The 21216-nt window shown below is 47.0% G+C and overlaps 1 protein-coding gene across 2 annotated transcripts; it reads right to left on the bottom strand.

The window, feature by feature from the left end:
* Positions 1-30: 30 nt before the first annotated feature.
* nrcama (neuronal cell adhesion molecule a) lies at positions 31-20880 on the bottom strand. Of its 2 annotated transcripts, XM_088282206.1 has the most exons (31): positions 20656-20880; positions 14425-14472; positions 11539-11678; positions 11069-11086; positions 10660-10765; positions 10209-10402; positions 10012-10134; positions 9765-9935; positions 9277-9388; positions 9020-9204; positions 8784-8915; positions 8522-8665; positions 8348-8459; positions 7958-8272; positions 7771-7895; positions 7527-7556; positions 7078-7179; positions 6816-7013; positions 6665-6735; positions 6189-6414; positions 5990-6105; positions 5483-5702; positions 5292-5414; positions 5051-5227; positions 4908-4940; positions 4217-4285; positions 3449-3571; positions 3199-3354; positions 2871-3002; positions 2597-2675; positions 31-2081 (listed from the first exon to the last, which is right to left on the bottom strand). In XM_088282206.1, exons 3-31 carry the CDS (start codon positions 11660-11662, stop codon positions 1847-1849), a joined length of 3951 nt encoding a protein of 1316 aa, XP_088138332.1. In that variant the 5' UTR covers positions 11663-11678; positions 14425-14472; positions 20656-20880; the 3' UTR covers positions 31-1846. The 2 variants fall into 2 exon arrangements, with proteins under 2 accessions (XP_088138332.1, XP_088138340.1); XM_088282214.1 differs by lacking the exons at positions 7527-7556; positions 11069-11086.
* Positions 20881-21216: the final 336 nt, after the last annotated feature.

Raw genomic sequence — 21216 nt, 5'->3', positions numbered from 1 at the left:
AAACTGGTTGAGGAAACAATTGGTGCCAAATTGAAATCTTGAAGCCAACATTTATTATACTTTTTCTCCAGTTTTAACTTCATTTAAAATACAAAATATTTTTTTGTTGTTGCGTTATACCGAAGTGTACACAGCCTCGCTCTCATGCTTCTCACGTGTAATAGCTGAACAGTCGTCATATCACTGGAGCGGCTTTACAGACGTGGAAATGTGTCAAGTCAGCATTTGCGTTGCTCGGGCACGTCAAAATGATGTTTCAGATATTTGACAGAGCCTCCACGTGCTTCAATTTTGTCCATAGAGCTTAAAACGATGCATCCTGTGAATGTGTGTGCATTTCATATATTTAAAAAAAAAAAAAAAGTGCACGAACAAGACGGGTGTCACCAGAGCTCGGCCACAAGCAAAATAATCTCATTTCAGATCTTGTGAGTTCACTTTAAGAAGAATAAAGAAAAATTCACAGCAAATAAAAACGGTCAATAGTCCCGTCACACGAGCCACAACGCAGCTGGCTTCTTGCTTTTCTTTTTTTTTTCCACACTCAGGTCAAATCAGTTATTTACAAAATAAAAAGACACGGGAAGCTGACATGACCTAAAAACTTGATGCAAGTTATGATAAACGACACACGGGGGGGGGGGGGAGAAAGAAAAATCTTTGTTTGAGATTTGGGGGACGAGCAGACGAGAGTTCATGAAGGAAAAAGGCGGAACGCACGTTTCACACATGCATGCACACGCGCGCGCACGCGCACACACACGCACGCACGCACAGTGGCACTCATGCACTCACATTCTTTTGTAAACAGTACAACATATTGACCATCAATCCACCAGTGTCAACTACTACTTTCCTTTCCCACATTCAGCATCATTGGCAACATTTTCCCAGTCCACCATTTGAACTCCTTTCGAAAAATAATAATAAAAAAAAAATAAAATGCAAAAAGCTTCGACCTCGCACTAGACATTCCACATTTGTATATTTTATCGTGATGGATAACTGGGCATCGCTGCCCACAACATTAGGTACAGCTGCACAAGCTAAGAAATAATTAAAGAGGCAGTAAAGTGGTATTTGATGAGCTTTGAACGCAATTAGCAGACACGCCCCCAAGCCGTTGAGAGCAGAGACAACGACTTTAGTGGCCAACGCCTCATTTTATAGATTTTAATTTCACTTTAAAGCGACTTCAAGAATATGGAGCAGCTGTACTCAATTCCCTTTTTTTATGGTGTTTTGTGAGCTTTTCCAATGTACAATATGTGCCTTATTAAATGAAGGTGGTGAAACGAATCAAATGAGATCTGATTTAATAACGCTGTGGCACCCCTTCCCATCCCATTCCTGAATCTATTCCTCCCGTCAAATATTGACACATTTCATCGGCCACAACACAACACTTTGGGATGGCCGACCCAATCAAACTCTGCACGTTTCCGTGACAACAAAAGCAGCATCACGTTGGACTCCATGCAGGGAACGAACGCCTGCGGATGAATGGAAATTTTAGCAAAGGATATCAAATGGCGCACACGCACACGCACACGCACACGCACACGCACACGCACACGCACACGCACACGCACACGCACACGCACACGTACGGCCAAAGCTCCTGATACATTCCTTTCTATATTGCTTCTCTAAAGAGTCGTTCCTTCGACACCTTCTGGGCGGCGGTGTCCGTCTTGCTCAGGAGGTGCGACAGTGTCGGGGTGGGGGTGCGGGGGGGGGGGTTGTGGAAGGAGATGATGGAGCATCCTGGGTTACAGGTTGCCATGGTGATGATCCACCGTGGTCCAAGATAAAGCGTCCACGCTTTTTTTTTTTTTAGGGTCGTTTAGACAAAAGAGTTCATGGCGTTGACGGGCGACGGCGCCTCGGAGCTCTCGTTGCCCTCGTGCGTGTCCTTCTCCTTTTTGCCGCTGTACTGGCCGATGAAGGAGCCGTCCTCGTTGAACTGGCCGTCGCCGCCCTCGCCGTAGTCCACCAGGCTGTCGTCGCTCTCGTCGCGCCGCACCGTGCCGTTGGACGGCGTCCGGCTGCCCTTCAGCGGCTTGTGGTCCTCCGTGTCACTGTTGGAAAAAAATAAAAAACAGTTGTGATGAATCCTAAAACTTGCTAATCGTCAAACTAAACATTTTTTGCAAGCATCTAAACAGTCCTTTTCTTCTACAACATGCCAACAAAAATGAAAATGTGCTTTTGATGGGCGTATTTACAAATATTCACCAGCATTTGACAACTTTGCAAACCAGGCTAAGTGAGCTAATAATAATTAAATGAGGGAAGACAACTACTATAACGAACAAAATAGATAATTGCGTTTTATTTTCTAAAACTAAAACTAAAAGTGTTCATAGCATTAACTTTGTTAAAGTGGACAACAAATGTGCTTTTTGTCCACGAGATGGAGGTTAGCGTTAGTTGACATTTAGCCTTGCCTCCGTGGAGTGTTTGGTATAGCGCTCCGGTGATGTCTTGGCCGCTTGGCAAATTGTTCTATGTACAAATAACCACATGAAATGAGAAAGTACAAAAGGGAATAAATTTAAAAAAATAAATAAATAAATAAAACTGTCTGTGTTACCTGTATTCACCAAAGGTGCCGTCGTCTTCCTTCATGGGTTGGATCTCTGGGTCTTGGTGGGCTTCTTCTTTCTCTTTCACTTTTGATTAAAAACAAATGAATCCAATCAATTTTGGTTGTTGAATATGCAAAGTTGGTCATTTTGCCGAAAATACTCTCTTTTTGTTGAGATCTTGATTTGGTTGCCGTTTCGGGAACATGTTTAGGCTCAATTTCCATTTGGAGCCATTTTGTTGGTCAAGCATAATAAACTTGCGGCAACGTACGCGCCTACCTGGATATTTGCCGCCCTTGTTCCTCTTGATGAAGCAGACGATGAGGAGCACCAGGATGAGCAGAGCGATCGCGCACATCAGCCCGATGAACCAGCCTTGGGTGGCGATGTCCACGTGTCGACTGGCCACGGCTGCAAAACGCACAGAGATACAGTTCATTTGGATTTAAAAAAAATAAAATTAAATAAAATGTGCAATGCGATGCAAATTTGCAATGATGAAGAGAAATACAGAAACGAAAAGAAAAAGGCCAGTGGAAACTTGAAGAGACTGACACCAATGGGACTCATGAGACAACGTGAACTACGCTGAGGCATGCCGCCTCACCTGGCACCGTCACCACTTCTTCATTTGTGGTGTGGAGCGTCGGCCCGGCCGGGTCTCGAGCGACCACGCGCACTCTATACGACGTGCCCGGCTTTAACCCTTTTAAAATATGCGAGTGAGAGCCGTTGACCGACTCCTTTTTCCAGTCCTCTTTACCTGAAATTGTTGAAATTGGAGAGGAGAAGACGTTGACGTCCCAAACACAAATTTCCAAAGTGGGATTGCAGCAAACGCCGAGCGGCAGCCTTACTGTTTTCTACCGTGTATTCCACATAAATGTTCTTATGGGGTCCAAAGTATTCCCAAGCGATCAGCGCGCACTCCTCCCAAACGGACGTGTTCACTATGCTGAACACTGGGCCTACAGAAGGCGCTGAATATAGAACGGGAAAAAAAGTCACTAAAATTGAGTTGTTAGGTGAAGTTTCAGGATGAAATGACGACGCGGGACTCCAAAAATGCACATAATCTAGCACGTTACATTTTCCAGTCAAGTCATGAGAATATCCGAGGGAGCGACGTCGTCGTTTGGACGGCAGCAAAGGAGGAAGGAGAGAGATTTGCGATTTCAAGCTGGAAACACGCTCACTATTTTGAGCTCCAAACTGCATCAAAACTGGACTGTCAACAGAGTGACATTGAGCTTCAATAACACTACATTAAAAATTAAAAATACATTTTAAACACTGTATGGAGTTTAGCCATTGCAACATTGAGAGTGACAAAAAAAAGACAAAAAAATGTTGATTTCATTTAAAAATGCATTTTTAAAAATAAGTTTTGAAGGACTGTGTTTTTTTTTCATTAATTTATTTATTTTCAAAATAAAAGCCAGTAGTATTGACTGCATTCACAAGCTGGCCAAATGAACTTTGCCATCTTGAAATTTCACCCAACAAACTTTTTAGCGAGTGGCTTAGTTTGATTATTGAATGGCGTTAAGTGGCCGGCTTTCCATGTGAAAAAGACAAATCCGAAATTTGAACGAGCAGCACGACAGATCGGGAGCGCTGTGTACCCTTGTGAAGCGGGGGGTGCGCAGACTGAGTGACGGGGGAGGTTGCGTGAGGAGGGGGCTCGGCGGGGCCTGAAAGAACACGGAAAAGAGTGAGACAACACAAAGAAAGTGAGTGGCGGAGGTTCGAGAGCATCTCGCGCCAACTCTCGCTCACATCCAGCATGCAACGTTCGCAAACGGCAAACGCTTTATCAACTCATAATTCATTCGCATTTTGAAACGTCATTTAGAATAAATGAAGCGTCGAGTTCATTAATTGTTGTCATGCGATAAATCCACAACAAAGAAAACAAACATTTTCATGAACTCATTTGGAGGCTAAAAAGCAAAATGAATGCAACAAAAATGGAAATGAACGGTGGGCCGGATGAGGAAATGTGGCGGGCCGCTTGTGGCCCACGGGTCAAACTTTCTAAACCGTTTTGAGTGCGGCAGTGAAAAGAGCACATGCAGGTTCGGCATGCATGCAAGAGCAAATTCATTAAAGTAGAAAAATAAGAGCGTCAGGCTGACTTCGAAATTTAGAAAAGTAGTCAGAAATCATAAAAAAAAAAAAAAAAGAAAGTAGCACGACAACGAGTCTAGACAAAACGATCTAAATCGCTAAACGTATACTTATTGCACACGATGGCTTGTTTCCGTCCGATTTGAAACATGCACGGCGACTAAAACCTAAAAGTGCAGCGGTTACCTTCGCCCGTCTCGGCAGTGGGACGAGTTTGAGCTTGAGAGAGAAGCAAAAGAAAAGAGAGAGTGGCGACAAAAGTGTTGGTTTTTTTTTCGTCAACCGGGCTCAAATGATTCCCCAAAGTTGCGAATCGAAATCTCACTCACTTGTTTCCGTGGCGGTGGAGGCCTCTTTGGTGAAATTGGCGCCAGCGCCTTTGATGGTCTTTGCGCTCAGGTCGAACTTGTAGAGGACGCTGGAGTTGAGGTTGTCCAGCGTCACCGTGGTCTCGTTGACCAGGAAATCCAAGACGGTGAGCGGTCCCGCTTCCGAGCTATTCACAACTGACCAAGAACAATTTTATGGGGCTTTTGTCCTTCGCAAAGCTGTGAAAGTGTCAGCTGCTACCTGGCTGGTATTTCAGCGTGTATCCAATAAGGCGTCCGTTTTTGTTCAGTGGCGGGCCCCATTCCAGAGTGAGCGAGTCCAAACTGGGATTCAAGACGTTTAGAAAAGTAGGCGGTCCTGGAACTAAATCAGAACACCTTTCAATACTTTTGCCGGCAACCCCTGAAAACATCGGGAAATTGCGTCCGCACCTCCCTCGGGGGTCTGAAATTTTCTGTCCTGACTCGGAGGACCTTCCCCTTTGCTATTCAGGACCCTGATGAAGATGTTGTAGACGCTGTACGGCTGCAGGCCCGGCAGACGTCCCTCGGTCCGGTTCCCGCTGAAGGTCAGAACCTGGTCTTGCGACTCTCCATCCACCTCCTCGACGTGCTCGGGCTCGTGCGAGACTCGCCGGCGGCGGTAGTAGACCTGCGTCAAACGGAGCGTCAAGCAAGCGAGTGAGAAACATTCTGAAAACCTTTCAGAGGCGACTCGGAAACTATTTTAGATTTCGGGAACCGTTCATAGTTCCTGAAAGCTTGTTTTGGGGTTCCTTGCTCCGTTAAAAAAATAACATTAAATTTAGACTCAAGCGTCAGGGTTAGCGCGACAGCTAACGGCTAACGAGCCTTCACATGTCAAGCTCGCCGAGTGATGGCACGCGCGCGCGACCTTCCCCCGTTCACGGCCTCCCATTTTGTTGACGTGAAACGCACCTTGTAGCCTTTCAGCCTCCCGCGGACCGAGTTGGACGACACCGGCTCCCAGTGCACTTGGGCCTCGGTGCTGTTGTGAACGGTGACCAGCACGCCGTCGGGGGCGGACAGAGGCACTGAAGCGCAGCCCAAAAAAAGGGAACCGGTGAGCAAAGAGGAATTCATTTCTGGGGCGGAATGAAAATGTAAACAGTCTCACGGTCTTCCCCCGAGTATCCGACGACGACGTCGGCCTCCGGCCCGTTGCCGTAGTCGTTCAGCGCTTGGACTTTGATCTCGTAGGGGACGTAGACGGGAACTCCGGACACCACAAAGTGTGATGCGTTGGCCACCGTTTTGGACGACCAATCTTGATCCACGTCTTGTTGCCGCCACAGCACTTTGTACTCGAGACCGGGTCCATTGGACTGCAATCCTGTGAGGGACTAATCAGACATTTTAGTTTCTATCAGTCAGTTGCCAAATAAATGACAACGGCGTGATTTAGATCATTATTATTCCAGTCGACTGCTTGTGGATTTAAAACTGCCGACAAAGTATTGCGCCAGTGCTTCAGGCCTGCCTTGTCTTTTTATTGCCACTAGATGTCACTGTTGTGCTGAGTTTTAGAATTTAATTGTTTTTTCAACACAAATGTGGAGGTAGCGCGAGCGAACCCCTCGCCCCGGTGCTTACTGTCCAGGAGATGAGCAGGTTGCCAGGCTCTGTTCCTTCTCCCCGAACATCTGAAGGATTGTCATCAGGGGCTGGAATGCCAAAGAAAGCAGACATCAATGGGCTACGTTGAAAGATTTGCTGCAAATTAGCAGCCGTGTTCGGTACCGACCCGCCGGATTGGTTCTGTACTGGCGCGACGGCTGGCTGGGTTGGCTGTAGCCGACCTGGTTCTCGGCCAGAACCCGGAAGGAGTAGTAGACATAGGGCGAGAGTTCCAGTTGCGCCGTGCTGCTCGTACCGGCGACCTCCGTCATGTTGACCCAGACGCCGGGTTGGTGCAGCAAATCCTCGTACTGGATCAAAAACTCTTGAGAAAGAAAACGAGCATTCACAAATTTGAGATTCCAATCCACTCAATTCAAAAGACATACTTTGTGTGGGACTGTTGTGTTCATCTCCGGGGATCCAAGTGAGCTGAACACTCCGTTCAGTTTGGTCGGTGAGTTCCAGATCAGTTGGCGGGTCAGGTTTCTCTGCGAAGAGAACATAGCACGTGAACGACTACAAATGAAAACAATTTTTATTGAGGAGTTGTTGGTGATTGAGGAAGTCATTCTTAGTGACGGAATGAAAATAAACACAAAATAAAATAAACACTCAGGCTCAGGTCTATACAGAAAAAAAAAAATATAATAATATATAAAAAAAAATAATATAGATAAAAAATATATAATAATATATAATAAAAAATAATAATATATAATAAAAAAAATATATCATAATATATAATAATATAAATTTAAAAAAATGTTAGATGAGGGTGAGGGTTCAAGGGTGCAGACAAGGTCACATGACTACACTGTAGACAGTATTTGTTTACCGTAGACAATAGCTGGAGTGGGAGTAGCCTCTGAGAGAGCAAGAATCAAGAGTAGAGTACACAAAGTTAGTATAAGTGACACACACGAGACAGCACAAGAAAAGCAGGAAAAATTATTAAAAAAAAATAAAAAAACAAGAAAAAAAGTGGTCAATTGTCCGAACGGAAGCTGCTGTTTGCGCCACTTTCACATTCTCAGCAGTGTCACCAAAAGGAGACGCGGGGAAAGAAAGAGCGGAAGTACCGACGACTGTAAGCGTGGCGCTGGCGGAGTCGCGGTCCAGCGTGGTGTTCATGATGCACGTATAAGTGCCCTCATCGTCATCCGTCACGTCTTTGATGACCAAACTGTCCGTGTCCACCTCAAACCTGGCGAGCACAAACATTGCGTCTCATTTGCGGGCGTCGACGCCGCGATGAGTCGAGCGTACCTCTCGTCGTCGGGCAGCTCGCCGCTGTTTTTGAGCCAGGTCATGGTGGGGACGAGGGACGGGTCGTGCTTGACTTTGCACTCGAAGACGGCGCTCGTGCCTCGTTGCACCACTTTGTATTCGGGCTGCTTCAGGATGCGCGTGGGCTCCTTCACCTCCAGGAAAACGTGGTTCTCCTTGAGGCCCAGGTTGTTGCTGGCGATGCACGTGTACTTGCCGCTGTTCTGCGACTGGGCCACGTTGATCTCCAGGGTGCCGTTCTCGTGGATCACGTAGGGGTCTTCGCTCCTGATGCTGATCTGGCTGTCTTTGAACCTACGGAGAGCGGGCGCCATTTAAGATGGGGACATTTCTGGGGCGCCATCGGAAGCAAACGGAAGCCATTTGTACCACGTGATGGTCGGGATCGGTGAGCCGAAAGTGGCGCAGTGGAGTAAAGCCGGGCTATTGGTGATGACCTGGAACACTTGGTTGGGGGGGGTGAGCACCCTCGGGGGCTCGGCTACATAAAAAAAAAATGGCCGTCACGCTCGTGAAACGGCGATTCCGACGGTTCTCACTCACCGAGTACGCTGACAAATGCGTTGGCGATCAGGTAGCCAAATTCGTTGGACGCGTTGCACTGGTAAACGGCACTGGAGCCGGACTGCACACGGCTAAGAATCACCGTGTCGGCGTCCACCTGGCGAGTGTGGTCCTCGGGAGCATCTGGCGCATTAAAGAGAAAGAAAAAAATGCAGTACACAAAAAAAATTAAAAAAATTTTCTACGAAAAAGGGCCCAAATAATCAAGTCATTTTTTTTTTTTTCAGTACAAAAGACTCACTTTCTACGCCGACGCCGTTGACAAACCAGCGAATATCCGGCTTTGGGTCTCCACTGACCCGGCAAGTCAGGATGCCGGTCTCATTTGGGGCGAGGATCAGATTCCTGGGAGCGCTGATCCAGAATGGAGCCGCTGTTGAATAGGAAGGAAATAAGAAAAGAGAAAGAAACCCGAGAGAGCAGCACAGAGAAGAAAGACTTTCAAGTCAGCGGCATTTACAAGTTTGGGCTTCCGACCTTTCACCGTGACCTTGATGATGTGTTGCTCCGAGCCCAGCCGGTTGGTGGCCGCGCAAGTGTAGTCGCCGGCGTCGGCTTCGCTGACGTCCAAGATCTTCAGCGTTTTCTTGTAGTTGAGGAAGGAAACTCGGCTGGTTGGCAACTCTCCTCCGTCTTTCTGCCACGACATCTCCGGCGTGGGCCTGCCGCCGTAACGGTTATTGCCGTCAACTCTGTCGCCAACGCATTCCCAATGCAATTATGTGGCCACTTACAAGCCTTCGGCGATGCATTCCAGCTCCAGGGTTTCGCCTCGCAGGACCATCTTGGTGCTGGTGGCGCCCAAAGGCGTCATGAAACCGGGCCGGCGCTCCCCTGCCGGGTTGGCTAAATGGCAAGAGAGCAAATGAGATCAATTTGAAGGCGTTTGAGGCGCACGGGAGGTGACGACGGGCCGTTGAGGGCGTCAAAGTGGGTCGAAGGGGCACACAATGAGGCAAAAGATGAAAAGGACACGCGGAGGAGCAGGCACGGAGTTTTGGGGGCGTGCGCAGTCGGTCGGGCCGGGAGCGGATCGACACAAAAAATGCTTTGCATGAGCTCGCAACACTCACCACTAAAGTTAGTGAGATTGTAAAAAGAAGTTTCATTCATTGCATCCACTGCAACACAAAGAAATCATAAGCATGCAAAATTTGCACGTTTTGCCGTGCCTTTTTTTGTGTGAGGGTCTCGGAAGGTCAAAGAGGGGGTGCGGACTTACTCTGCAGCACCGTGACGGCGATGGGCTGCTTCTGCTGGATGGTTTGCGTGTAAGGGAAGCGAGCGTAGCAGATGTAGTCGTTCCTGTTGTCCTCCGGGAGGACATTGGAAAAGTACAAATCTCCGTTCAGGGCCTGCGACACGCGATTGTCCAGCGGCAGCTTCTGGAAAACTGACGACGTGCAGGAAAGACATTTTTAGGAATCCGACAAGCTGAGAAGTGAAGATTCATCACAAGACTGACTTACTGTTATCCATCCAAAAAATGACGGGAGGGGGCAGCCCGGCTGGGGGGCGGCACTGCAGCACCAGCGAGACCCCCATCTGCACCGTGATGGCCTCAAGTCTTTCTTTCGACCACAAGGGGGAGCCTGGGAGTCACCACAGGTCAGGTCACGCATATTCACACCAAAAGTCTGTCCGGAAAATGTCGATGAATTCTCACGGGACTGTCTGATGATAATGTTGTTGGAGACCGCCGTGCCGTGATCGTTGTGGGCCGTGCACTGATACGTTCCCTCGTAGGCCTCGGCCTTTTCCCCACTGATGTCAATGACCAGCGTTCCCGAACCGGGCTTCATTAGAACTTTGGAGTCTTGCTCCACATCAAAATGGCTCCCATTCCTCGTCCAGGAAAAGCTAAGAAGAACAAGAGCGCGTACGTTAATTGATTTGCACCAGGCCTTTTCCTTGCTGACTTATTCGGCCTGACAGGGGCCGATTGCTTTCCTTGACAACCGTTGCTAAGGAAGTTCTTTTTTTAAATCCCTGCTCATCTTCACAATAGATCAATCATTTCATAGAAGAGAGGAGAAAACTAAAATCAGTGGCAAGAGATGCCAAGGTGCAGTTGCGGGCGGGGCCGCCGCTTCGTGGGCGGGGCCGCCGCTTCTCACCTGGGGTGAGGCTTCCCCTTGGCTTCACAGTGGATGACGATGTTCTCCCGTGGGTCGAAAATGTAATCCTTCGGGGACTGTAGCGTGATCGTGGGGGGCTGCGGCACTGCGGGGGGGGGGACTTGTGATTAATACGCAGTCAATGACGTGTTGAAAACAAAAAACAGCATGCGAGGACACGTCACGGCAAGCGACACGGCATGGACAAAAGTATTGGGACACCGAGACCGATTCAAATGACAAGAATATTGGTTGTGTCCCGAAACTTTGGTCATAATGTGTGAGTCCAACAACGACTTGAAAAGCAGCATTTGGATCACAAAACTGTAACGGCATGCAAACAATGCAAATAAAAGAAGATAAAAAAAAAAAAAGGTCACACTAGAGGTCACAATTGGTGCAGACTTACATCCTTCCAGGATCTTAGCTTTTTGTCCACCAGGGCAACGCAGACACACAGCGACAGAATATGACGGAGAGGTGTTAGTTTTTTTGCAGTGAGCCAAAACTCGCAGCTTCAAGAAAAAAAATAGCTTTTTATTGGCTGTTTAAATATAAAGAAAGGACACTCGATGTTAAGAGGGAAAAAAAAAGACAATACACAACCCCCAAATCCAATGAAGTTGGGAGGTTGTGGAAAACAAAAAAAGAACACAACGATTTGCAAATTCAAAGACTAGATAATTAATGTTCAAACTGATGAACATTTTTTTTATTGCAAATATTGTCCCATTTTGAATTTGTCGGAATTGGCTTAATGTCTGCGTAATGAGATGCAATACAAGAAGCGATCTCAAACGAGTCGGCCTCCTGAACTTCTACTAGACCTCATTTGGCGGACGCGTCGTGAAATTTCTTATCGACGACAAACATCCTTACGATCAAGGGGCACTTCCAGCGCTGACGTCATGTGACTCAAAAGCATCAGGAGAAAAACGGCTCCAGCGCCCAAGGACCTCATCGTATTCTTGCCCACGTTCAGGTGGACCACGGCGAAGTCCATAGCGTCAGGATCAACCCTGCAGAACAAAAAAAGCTTGAGGTAAAAAAAGGCAAAGAAAAACAACATCCTTTTCTTTAAATTTGACTTTGCTCAGCCCATTCAAATAATCAAAGTGGGGGCGAGAAAAAAAATGTTTGCAGTCCAGAATTTATTTAGCTGAGCTCAGCAGAGTTTGTGAGCAAACGAGGCCTCGGGCTAAAGCTAATTACGCTCGCACGTCCGATTGCATTCTCTGCTCGATGGTACTGAAGAGAAGCGAATGCCAAAATGAAATCCTTTAATTTGATCGCCATGCTCCAAATCACGTTATGCTAATGTTGTCGGCCATCTTGAGCTTAATTACGCTAACGCGCCACGGCGGAAAATGATCTACCTGCGACGACCGAACACATCCGATGGTATCGTTCCAAAGTGTCCGAACAATTAACATTCCACATCTCTCGCTTCTGTCGCAAGAAATTGGACCGACGGCTAAATAAATAAATAAATAAATAGGAATTGAGCTGCAGTTTGAACACAGATGCTAATTAGTAGCAACATTAAACTAGCGTACTGAAAGCCGAAATTGTGGAGTCGCCATTCCCGACGAACAACAGCGACACGAGACGCGTTTGGCTCGTGGGTGTCTCGTTGCTCATCCTCTGACTCAAAAAGGTCAAAGAGGCACCCTGCAGCCCTCAATCGCTCCATCCTTGGAATGTCTCGTTCCCGCCGTGGCCCCGCGCCGCCTCATCACAGAAAGCTATTCCTGACCACGCAATCAGAAGAAAGTGGAGGACGCCACGCAAAACATGACACGAAACCAAAGCGTCACTTTGAATTGAGACAACATTCCAAGTTGGTCAGCGCCTGGCGGTGTCAGACGCAGACGCTGACGGGCTGGCAGCCTGACGTGGCAGATGAGGAGGACGCGCAGCGAAGGGGAGGGAGGGATGCAAATGGCCATCTGCTGTCACGGCAAGTTAAAGAAAAAAATACACACTGACATTTCAAAAGTGGAAAATAAAGGAAGACGTCAAGAGCGCGAGGCTTCGAACAGGAAGTTCCCGGAGGAAAGCGGCCACTCCGCTCAGCGTGTCATCGGCAGCTCGCAACACAAACAGACAGCTTGGAAAAGTCAGAGAAAGTCGCGCGAGTGGACGGCCATGAAATGCGGGTTTGTCCATTCACGGATCAAACAGCGAGAGAATTTCGCAGTTCAAGAAGAGGGGAAGAAAAAAAAAAATCCACACATGATTCTGTTGACTTGCAATACAAAGTCGGAGCACAACGAAATGGAAAAAGCGAAGTGTGGCCAACCAAGACGCAAGTCTCATTTGGCGTGACAATAAAGACGTAAAAAGCCACTTGGCCTGCGTCGCCGACATCAGGCAGCTGTTCCATGAAAGAAATTCACAAGGTGCAGGCCAAGCGCTTCCGAAAATAGCTCGGCCTCACGCCGCCTAAAAAAACCAAAAGCCTTAAACGAGTTGTCGGGTGAGAAAATAGGCCGAGCTCTTGAGAGAAAAGCCCAGACAAACAATTTCTAGATAAGCGACTCAAGGTGAAACGCTTTGCTCCAAGCGACGAATGTTGCACTTTTCCCACACTGGGTGGGAAAGCACGCAAATTGTCGGGAGGTTTTGTTTAACCTCTTCAAGGATGCGACTGTAAAACGTGCTGCTAACTGCTGACGCCATCCGCCGCAAAATTGGGAGTTGCCTGGGATCACATGCAATCACAACAAACCGCCTCACGAGCACCCCCCCCCCCTCCCTGAAATAAGAGGGGGCGGGGGTCGTCCATTCTCGCATCATCCGCACAATCCCGGCCGGCTTTGTGAAGTGCTGATGCGGCCCGTGTCTCTCTTCCATCCGCCAGTTCCCCGACCTATTGTCCTCTTGTGTTGTTTACCGCCGGCATAGCGCTGAAACGGCAAAGCCACTCCAGGCCATCAAGTCACACGGCACAGAAGATTTCGTCATGAGGGTCGCTCATCGTACGTTGACTCGACGGAAACCCGCTTGCTCGACTTTTGATGCAAGCCAACTTGGCTTGACAATGGAAATGCTCGGTGGGCCGAATTAAACATCAGAGCGGTCCGCATTTGGCCCGCGGGCCAAACTTGAACAACACTCCACATCAATCAGTCCATTAAAGCATCGGTCATATTGAGGTTCTGCAAATTTGCGCTTTCGATATAATCAGGACAACATTTGGATTTATTTTATAGACCGCTAAAGTGGATGATTTGAAATCACAAAGTCTTGCGTGGCACTCCTCGAAAATGCGCGTTTCAAGGCCGAACCTTTCAAATCAATCAATGAAAGTACCAAAGAGGTGCTTTATGAGACCAGTGAGCATGTTGGAAACGGGGAGCGAGGGGGGTGGCACCCCGCAACGCAAACTAGAGAAGGAAGGACACGATCGGGAAAAAAAAAAAAACAGGGCAGGAGGTGAGATGAGAGGAGATTTGATGCTGGTGGGCTCGTTTTTTCCGCATCCACCCATCTGTTTGCCGGGATTACTCTGGAGAGCGCAAAGGACGGCTCAAGGGAGAGTCACCGCCCTTTTTTTTTTGGGGGGGGGGGCATCCTAAACACGATGACTCACTATTGGAGGTCAACGTGGCACGATGCAGCGTCGCCTCAGCTCACGATGATCGTAATGAGAAGTGCTACGTTACGCAACACTCCACGGAGCGGGATTCACTTTCCGAACATCAGCAGGATGGCTTTCAAATCGGATTGTCCAAGAATAAGTCAGCAAGAGATCTTCCTTACCTGCGGAGGTGTGACGGTCGCGCTTCCCTTCCAGGAAATGGCCGCGATCTGCAATCAAATCATATCGCAGGTCATGAGTGCCAAGTTAATAATAAACAGAAAAGGGCTTGCTTGCCACCGAATGGCATCGCATTCACGTGCTCGCAACACGACACAATGAGCTCAGTCACGTCTGTTTGTTTGGTAGGACCTGGAAAATATTTGCCAAAAAATAACAAATGGGAGCCAAACTGTGGAGAATCTTAGGAGATTTTGAACAATTTTGAGGAATTTTCAAGTGCACGCTAAAAGACAGGATGAACGAGCCAAAGATAGGCAGCCTCATTCCGCATTTATGTTCAATTTGACCTTTTTTGTTCTCATGAAGGCGATCAAATCGCGAGTCTTGTTGAACATCACACCTTCCATCAATAACCTCGACGTCTTTATTGCTTTTCCCAACCTTAGGGGGCAAGCGACGCACGCAAATCCACCCGAGGGCTCGCCTGCGTGACCGTGAATATATGAAGAGAGACGCTCTGTTCAGCTCACGTTTGCATCGCTCATATCGCTTTTATTGAGCCGCCCCTGCGTGACACACGGCTGAGTAGCTGTCACCGCGCCGCGACGGATTGGAAGGAGAGCGGCAAGCCAGGACCAAGCTGTGATATGTTGCCATGGAAACAAAAAAGATGGCACCCGGTTGTTTGTTTGAGCGTTGACAAATTTCAAAAGCATGACACTACCGTCAACCCGACTCGAAGACCGGCTTGAATTCGGATGAATTGAGGAACTGAAACGAAACGTAGACGAGGGAGAGAAACGAAAATGACGGCAAATACATGAAACATGAATTATTGACAGACAAATCTAAAAGCGTTTCATCCACAGAAGAATTGAGGGGGTGAAGAGATATGGGGAGCCACGTTGCCGTGGCAACGCAAAAGCTAGAAATGTCTTTTTTTCTTTTTATAAAGTCAAAAGCAGTGAGTAAATTGTTTCAAGACAAGCTTTTCTGTCCTGGTGGCAAAGTAACAAGATTTTTGGGAGCACAGTGCCAATCGCAATTTAAAAAAACAAAAAGATAAACGATCCACTCAGAAGATGAAGCAATCTGGGACTAAACAGGCGGCATGTGACGGAATAGCCCGGCCGCGAATTGCTACGAGGGTGCGTGTGAACGCCTTCCTCTCGTGTTTGGCTCCTTGCAGACGCCGTTGTGTTTCATCAAAGCGATTAGTCCAAAAACAAAACATGGTCAACATTTAATAGAATAGAATAGAATAGAAATCCCTTTATTGTCATTGTACTCAAGTGTGCAACGAGATTAGAGGGCACAATTGGGAAAAGTGAGGCACCTGCAGCCCATCACACGCACCATCTGTGTGTGTGTGATGAGATTTATTTATTTATTTTTTTAAATGGGGGCCTCAGGCCAATCAGAGAACATCTGTCTCAATGTTTCCGCTGTCCCCAAAAACATGACAAATGACCTAATTAAGGTAATGTGTGTCAGATTGCTTCAAAAAAAAAAAAAAAAAGAAAAAAAAGACCCACGTTCCTTCTTATTTCTAAAAATCACAAGCTGAGCTGTGATTGAATGCGTTTTTAAAGGTGTTAATTGGACAGAAAAAATAATGACGGTATCAAGTTCATAAGAGACAAAATCTTCACTTTTGGGTGCTGAAAATGTAAAAATGAGGAAAGTCTCCCTTGACAGCTTTTGACGGAGGTCTGCGCTCCACTAAGTGCACCTTTCTAGTCAGCGTGTGTGTGTGCGTGTGCGCCATCAAGACGCAACCAAAGCAGGGGCGGCGGTTACCATGACTCTCTACAAGTGCCATTTTAATTTTAAAAGTCGGAGAATGTCCTTCAGATGGGATGTAACACACACAGAGCGTGCACTCGCCAATAAAAGTGCAGGGAGAGCAGAGTTTAATCAGAGAGATTTACTACCCCTTGAAAGTAATCACCCCCCCCCCCCCAAATGCAAAGAGGTTAAAAGGACAAATCGCCTGTTTCTGCAGTTCCCACGCTTGACACCCCTCAGGAGCACCACATATGGCACACGATGGAGTCGACACAAAATGTCACACAAGGATGGTACACACACACACTAAAAAAAAAAAAAAATGGCATGACTTGACAAGACACGTCAACGACACGTTGCAAAAGAGCCTCTCGTATCCCGTGGAGACCGTCATGGCCATGGAAAGACAAAGATGGCGAGGAAGACAAAAGCAAACCGGAGCGTGGATGAGGGTGGGTCAACAGCGGATGGTATGGAGCGCAGGACGCCTGGGAGACGACTAATATTGACCGACTATAGGCAAAGGCAAGCGGACGGTGGGTGGAGGGCACAAGGGAAGGAAAATATTTGTGTTCTCACTTTGAGGCTTGAGTAGGAAATTGAATACAAAGTGCAACAGTTCCAAATTCGAGCTTGTAACATTTTGCACTCCACAAATATTATAAATAGGTAAAAAAATTAAAAAAAAAACTAAAGCAAATACTAAAAACGAAACTAACAATGATGCACTTAAAAAATTAAATTAAATTAACTGTCTTAAAATGGTTTATTTTCTCAATAGTTGAACAAAGTCACAGCGGGAAAACGTGACGCCAGATTACACTTTTTTTCTTTTAATCACTGTGAGAAAATGCTTCCACGTGCAAGTCTGATCGCTGCCACAGCTCGTCTCGCACACGCAAGTTTGCATCCAGCAAAGCAAGGATATTATTTCACTGAATCCGCTACTAAAACAAGCGGGAAGGTCAAAACAACAACAACAAAAAAAAAGCATCACCCCTGCAAGGCTAAAAGTTGCCGACCTAAGCATCTTCAACGTCTCCCCTGTGCACTCGTGCACCGCTCCGCCTCGGCAGTCCGGACGGCCAGACAGCAGGAAGCCGACGGCCGCCATCGCCGTACAAACGGCCGCCAGTCAGCACTTTGTCACTCGGAAAACAAACAACAACAAAAAAAGGATGCCGCCTGCGCTCATGAGCCCCAAGCCAAGAGACCCCGGTCGAGCTCGACGACTCCGTTTGCCAAAAACAGGCCTCGTTTTATTCACTGCTCTTTAAAAATGGATGCCACTCTTAAGAGCGATTAACACCGCGGCCTTCTGGGGGGGGGGGGGGGAGTTACGAGTTATGAATCCGGGGCATTCTTTGCTAGTTAAGAAATATATATTGATCCTCTGCATATGGTTATGATCAGCACTTATTGCATAATTGATCAACAATTTGCGCCAAGAAATCTGCTCGTTGAAAATCAACACTTGAAAGCGGTCAGCCCGCGAAAAGAAAATGATGCAGCGTCATGATCCAACAAAAAGTCCACGGGGGGATTGTGGCTAATTAAGGAAGTGAGTGGATTTGACCCACGTAAATGAGTTGACAAAGGATCACCGTGTTTACAATTAACAAACGCCTTCGAGGTCTCCGCTGGATCAATGGGCCTCGTTGTCACGCGCTGACCCGTATGGATCGGCGATATGCGAGAACGTCAACGTGAGAAGGAACGAACACTCCCAGCTAACCTGAGAGGCAGCGTTACAATCTTAGCGTGGAAAAGGACTGATGACTTGATTTTAAAAGTTACAAAATGAGATTACACGTTACGGTATTAGTGAGTAGGCGGAGCATCAAATTGAAATTTCATCGGAAGTTGAAAAGTGACATTTAAGAATAAATGAAATTAATTTGATGATTTATTTTATTTTATTATTATTTATTTAATTAATTTATTTATATTTATTTTTTAATTTACACTGAAAAAAAAAAGCCAATCTAAAGAGTTGCGACGCCAGTCCTGGAACATTTCTGACACTTCATTGTGTTAGCCTTTGAGGCTGCTCTCTGTTTGTTTTTTGTTTTTTTTTTTCTTTTTGTTTGCATGCAGACAATCGTGCGGGCTCGACAAAAAGGCTTCCCTAAAAGGACGATTTTTAAAAAGCATCCAGTATCACCAAAAGCATCTCGGGCTGCCATCCAAGTCATTAAAAAAAAAAGTTAATGACGCTCTGGTTAACTCCCAAGGATGTTAAGAAGCAGCCGCCGTCTTCAAATGACAAGAAAAATATACCCGAGTTGATCGAGAGAGCAACATTCCAAGCGGAGTTTAACGCATTGACGTGAGTGATAAACGATATTTTCGATGCAACCACAACTCGCGGCGCTTTTACGATCAAAAGGCGCTTCTATTTCCAGTCACGTGATCACACAAATGGAAGAAGGCACATGAGACTTTTTGGCATCTGTGAAGAAATATGTTGGAAAGCAAAAAAAAAAATAAAGATGATTGAGGTCCTTCCGAGTCATTTGCATGCAGTTTGCCGACGTGACACGTGCAAACCAGCAAAGGCAAACGACATGCAAAGCAACGTTGCAAACTTTTGGAGTTTTTTTTCTCTCAACGTGCGCAAAAAGTCCCCCAATTTTTGTCATCTTCCAAAATCCAAAGCTTTGATTGAAAGACGAACTTTGCTTGCCAGATATTTCTTCAGGCAAATTCCTTTGCACGTGCGATGACGCGTGTTTGCTTTACCAGCAGATTTATGCGTTATACAAAGTCACACCGCCGGCATGTTTGATGTTTACGCAAGCCGGTGACGATCGTCAACACGCTCGTGTCGTGAAAAGTCCGACTTCCTGCTCGAGGCCGAGCTCGGGAAAAGCTGAGCTAAAGCACACCCGGCCTCTCGTCTCGCCATTAATTTAGCGAGCGAGCATCAGACATGAAGAACTGACTCGGTTCTTATCGGGTTCTCATCATTCCGTTGGACGTAAAAACGATCCGCAAAAGACGCTTTTCTCTCTGGCGTCGGACCAGCAGCACAAGCGGAAAGAAAATAAAATTGTGAACATGTTGCATAGCCGACACTAACGTTCCCGGCGGAGGGCGAATAAAAACTCCCAAACCAGTCCGCTGATGGCCTATGAATTAAATTAAGCGCAATCATCGTCACGACTGATTGGCTCTCTGACAAGTAGGAGCTCTTGACTGACCTCAATCCTCGCTAATCATTTTCCGAGTGTGACCAAGAAAATTTTATTTTTAGGCCGACCCAATCACTGAGTGTGTTTGATTCGCTCAATGTTATTCCTTTTCGTTGATGAAACGTAACCTAAATTTAGTCACAAGATTTTCAAGGGCGCCGTCTCGTCGCTGAAAATTGTTGACAAGCCTGGTTTAAAACATGACTTGAAAGAAAAACTGCCCAGCTGTTGAGTAACGGGGGCAGATTACCGGAGCGCGTTTTAGGTGGCCGTGAACACCTCTCTCTCTCTCTCTCCCTGGCTCGAACCCGTCACCAGGGCCGCAGGGTGCTCAAGCTATTAAGCCAAAATGTGGACAGAATCTTCTCATTTGTTTTCATTTGGCTGCTGCGTCCACATTAGATGAGGCAGAATTCAAAACAAAAAGTGGCATCTCGAAAACGCAAATTCCACGTACAAATTTGTGTCTAATTCTTAACCACTTAAGCGTGCGCATCTCTCCAATATAAGATGATTCAATATGTATCTGGATTCAAGGATAGTTTGTTTTCAAGTGGACGCATGACAAATGACATCCTACAAGAAGTCTTGCGGTGCTTTCTCAAATAAGAAAAAATTAATAAAAGGGGACAGTGGCTGATTATTAAATAGTCAAGGGTCAAGGGCACAATAGCAAAGTGATGAAGCGTTGCACCTCAAAATGTACACTGCTGCACTTTTTCGCCATGCAAATAATTTAGCAGCAAGCAAGAATGTGACTCACCTCTATGCAAACTCGGTGATTTGTATTAGCGTACAGGAAAGATGCCTTCTTTTTCTGAGCCAGAATAAAGCACCGCCAACAAAAAAGGCCTGCCGCTGAATTCTCTCTTGAAACAAAACAGCATGAGCATCATCTGTTAAGGAGATGAAGGCCCGTGTGGCTAATCTGCAGCGTCTGCGTGTGAAATGACACGTCGAGAAATGGAGCTTATGCTCCAGCTGGCGGATGTGCAGTGTGCACCTTTGGGCCGGCCGCAACAATGAAGCCATCGCACGGCTGCCGCTGCTTCCGCCAAAACATCGCAGCCATGCAGCGCTCATGAGAATCGTCAACACATTGCAACAGTAACACAACAATGTCCGTCCATATTGCGCGACGTGCACATCGTCACGGGGAGACGAATCAATGTGCACGGCACCATTATGTTCGGGCAAAACGCAAACCTCCCATCCCCTCCGAAATTCAAGTATGGCGTTCCAACTCACAGTACGCTGCAAATCCGGTGTGGCGTCCTCACCCCTCCTCGCCTTGGCGCCGATGCGTGCGCGATGCCGGTGGTGATGGTGACGATGCTGTCGATGCTGATGATGATGAAGATGATGCTGAGGTGAGGGAGCGCGTCCGGCCAGCCTCGCGTGTCAGTCCCTCTCGGCCACTGCAGCAGCAGCAGCGGCGGCAGCAGACGGTGGTCCTCACCTCCACTGATCCTCCGCCCCCTCTTCCCCCCACTCCACCCCGTCGCCCCCCACCCTTCCTCCTAAAAACGTGAGAAATGCTCCCTCTACAGTGGAAAACACGGACCTGCTACTACAGTATAACATACGCCTCTTCTGAGCTGCCGCTGGATATTAAAAAATACACGTGTAATATTATTCTTGTGCAAAAAAAAAAATCATTTTGAGTTTTAACACACTGTGTACTATATTTGTGGTGTGAAATTACACGCGACAAACTGACAACCCCGTTTTTTGCAACTGTACATTTGTAAGCCGGGAAACAGCGACCTCACTAAAAATTGCGGCAGGAGTGGGTATTGCAGCAATACA

Source organism: Idiotropiscis lumnitzeri, chromosome 2, assembly GCF_059441095.1.
Source record: "Idiotropiscis lumnitzeri isolate Australia: NSW breed Sydney's pygmy pipehorse chromosome 2, RoL_Ilum_1.0, whole genome shotgun sequence".
Classification (NCBI taxonomy): domain Eukaryota; kingdom Metazoa; phylum Chordata; class Actinopteri; order Syngnathiformes; family Syngnathidae; genus Idiotropiscis; species Idiotropiscis lumnitzeri.
Note: the sequence above shows the minus strand (reverse complement) of the source record. Positions and strands in the feature narration are given on the sequence as shown.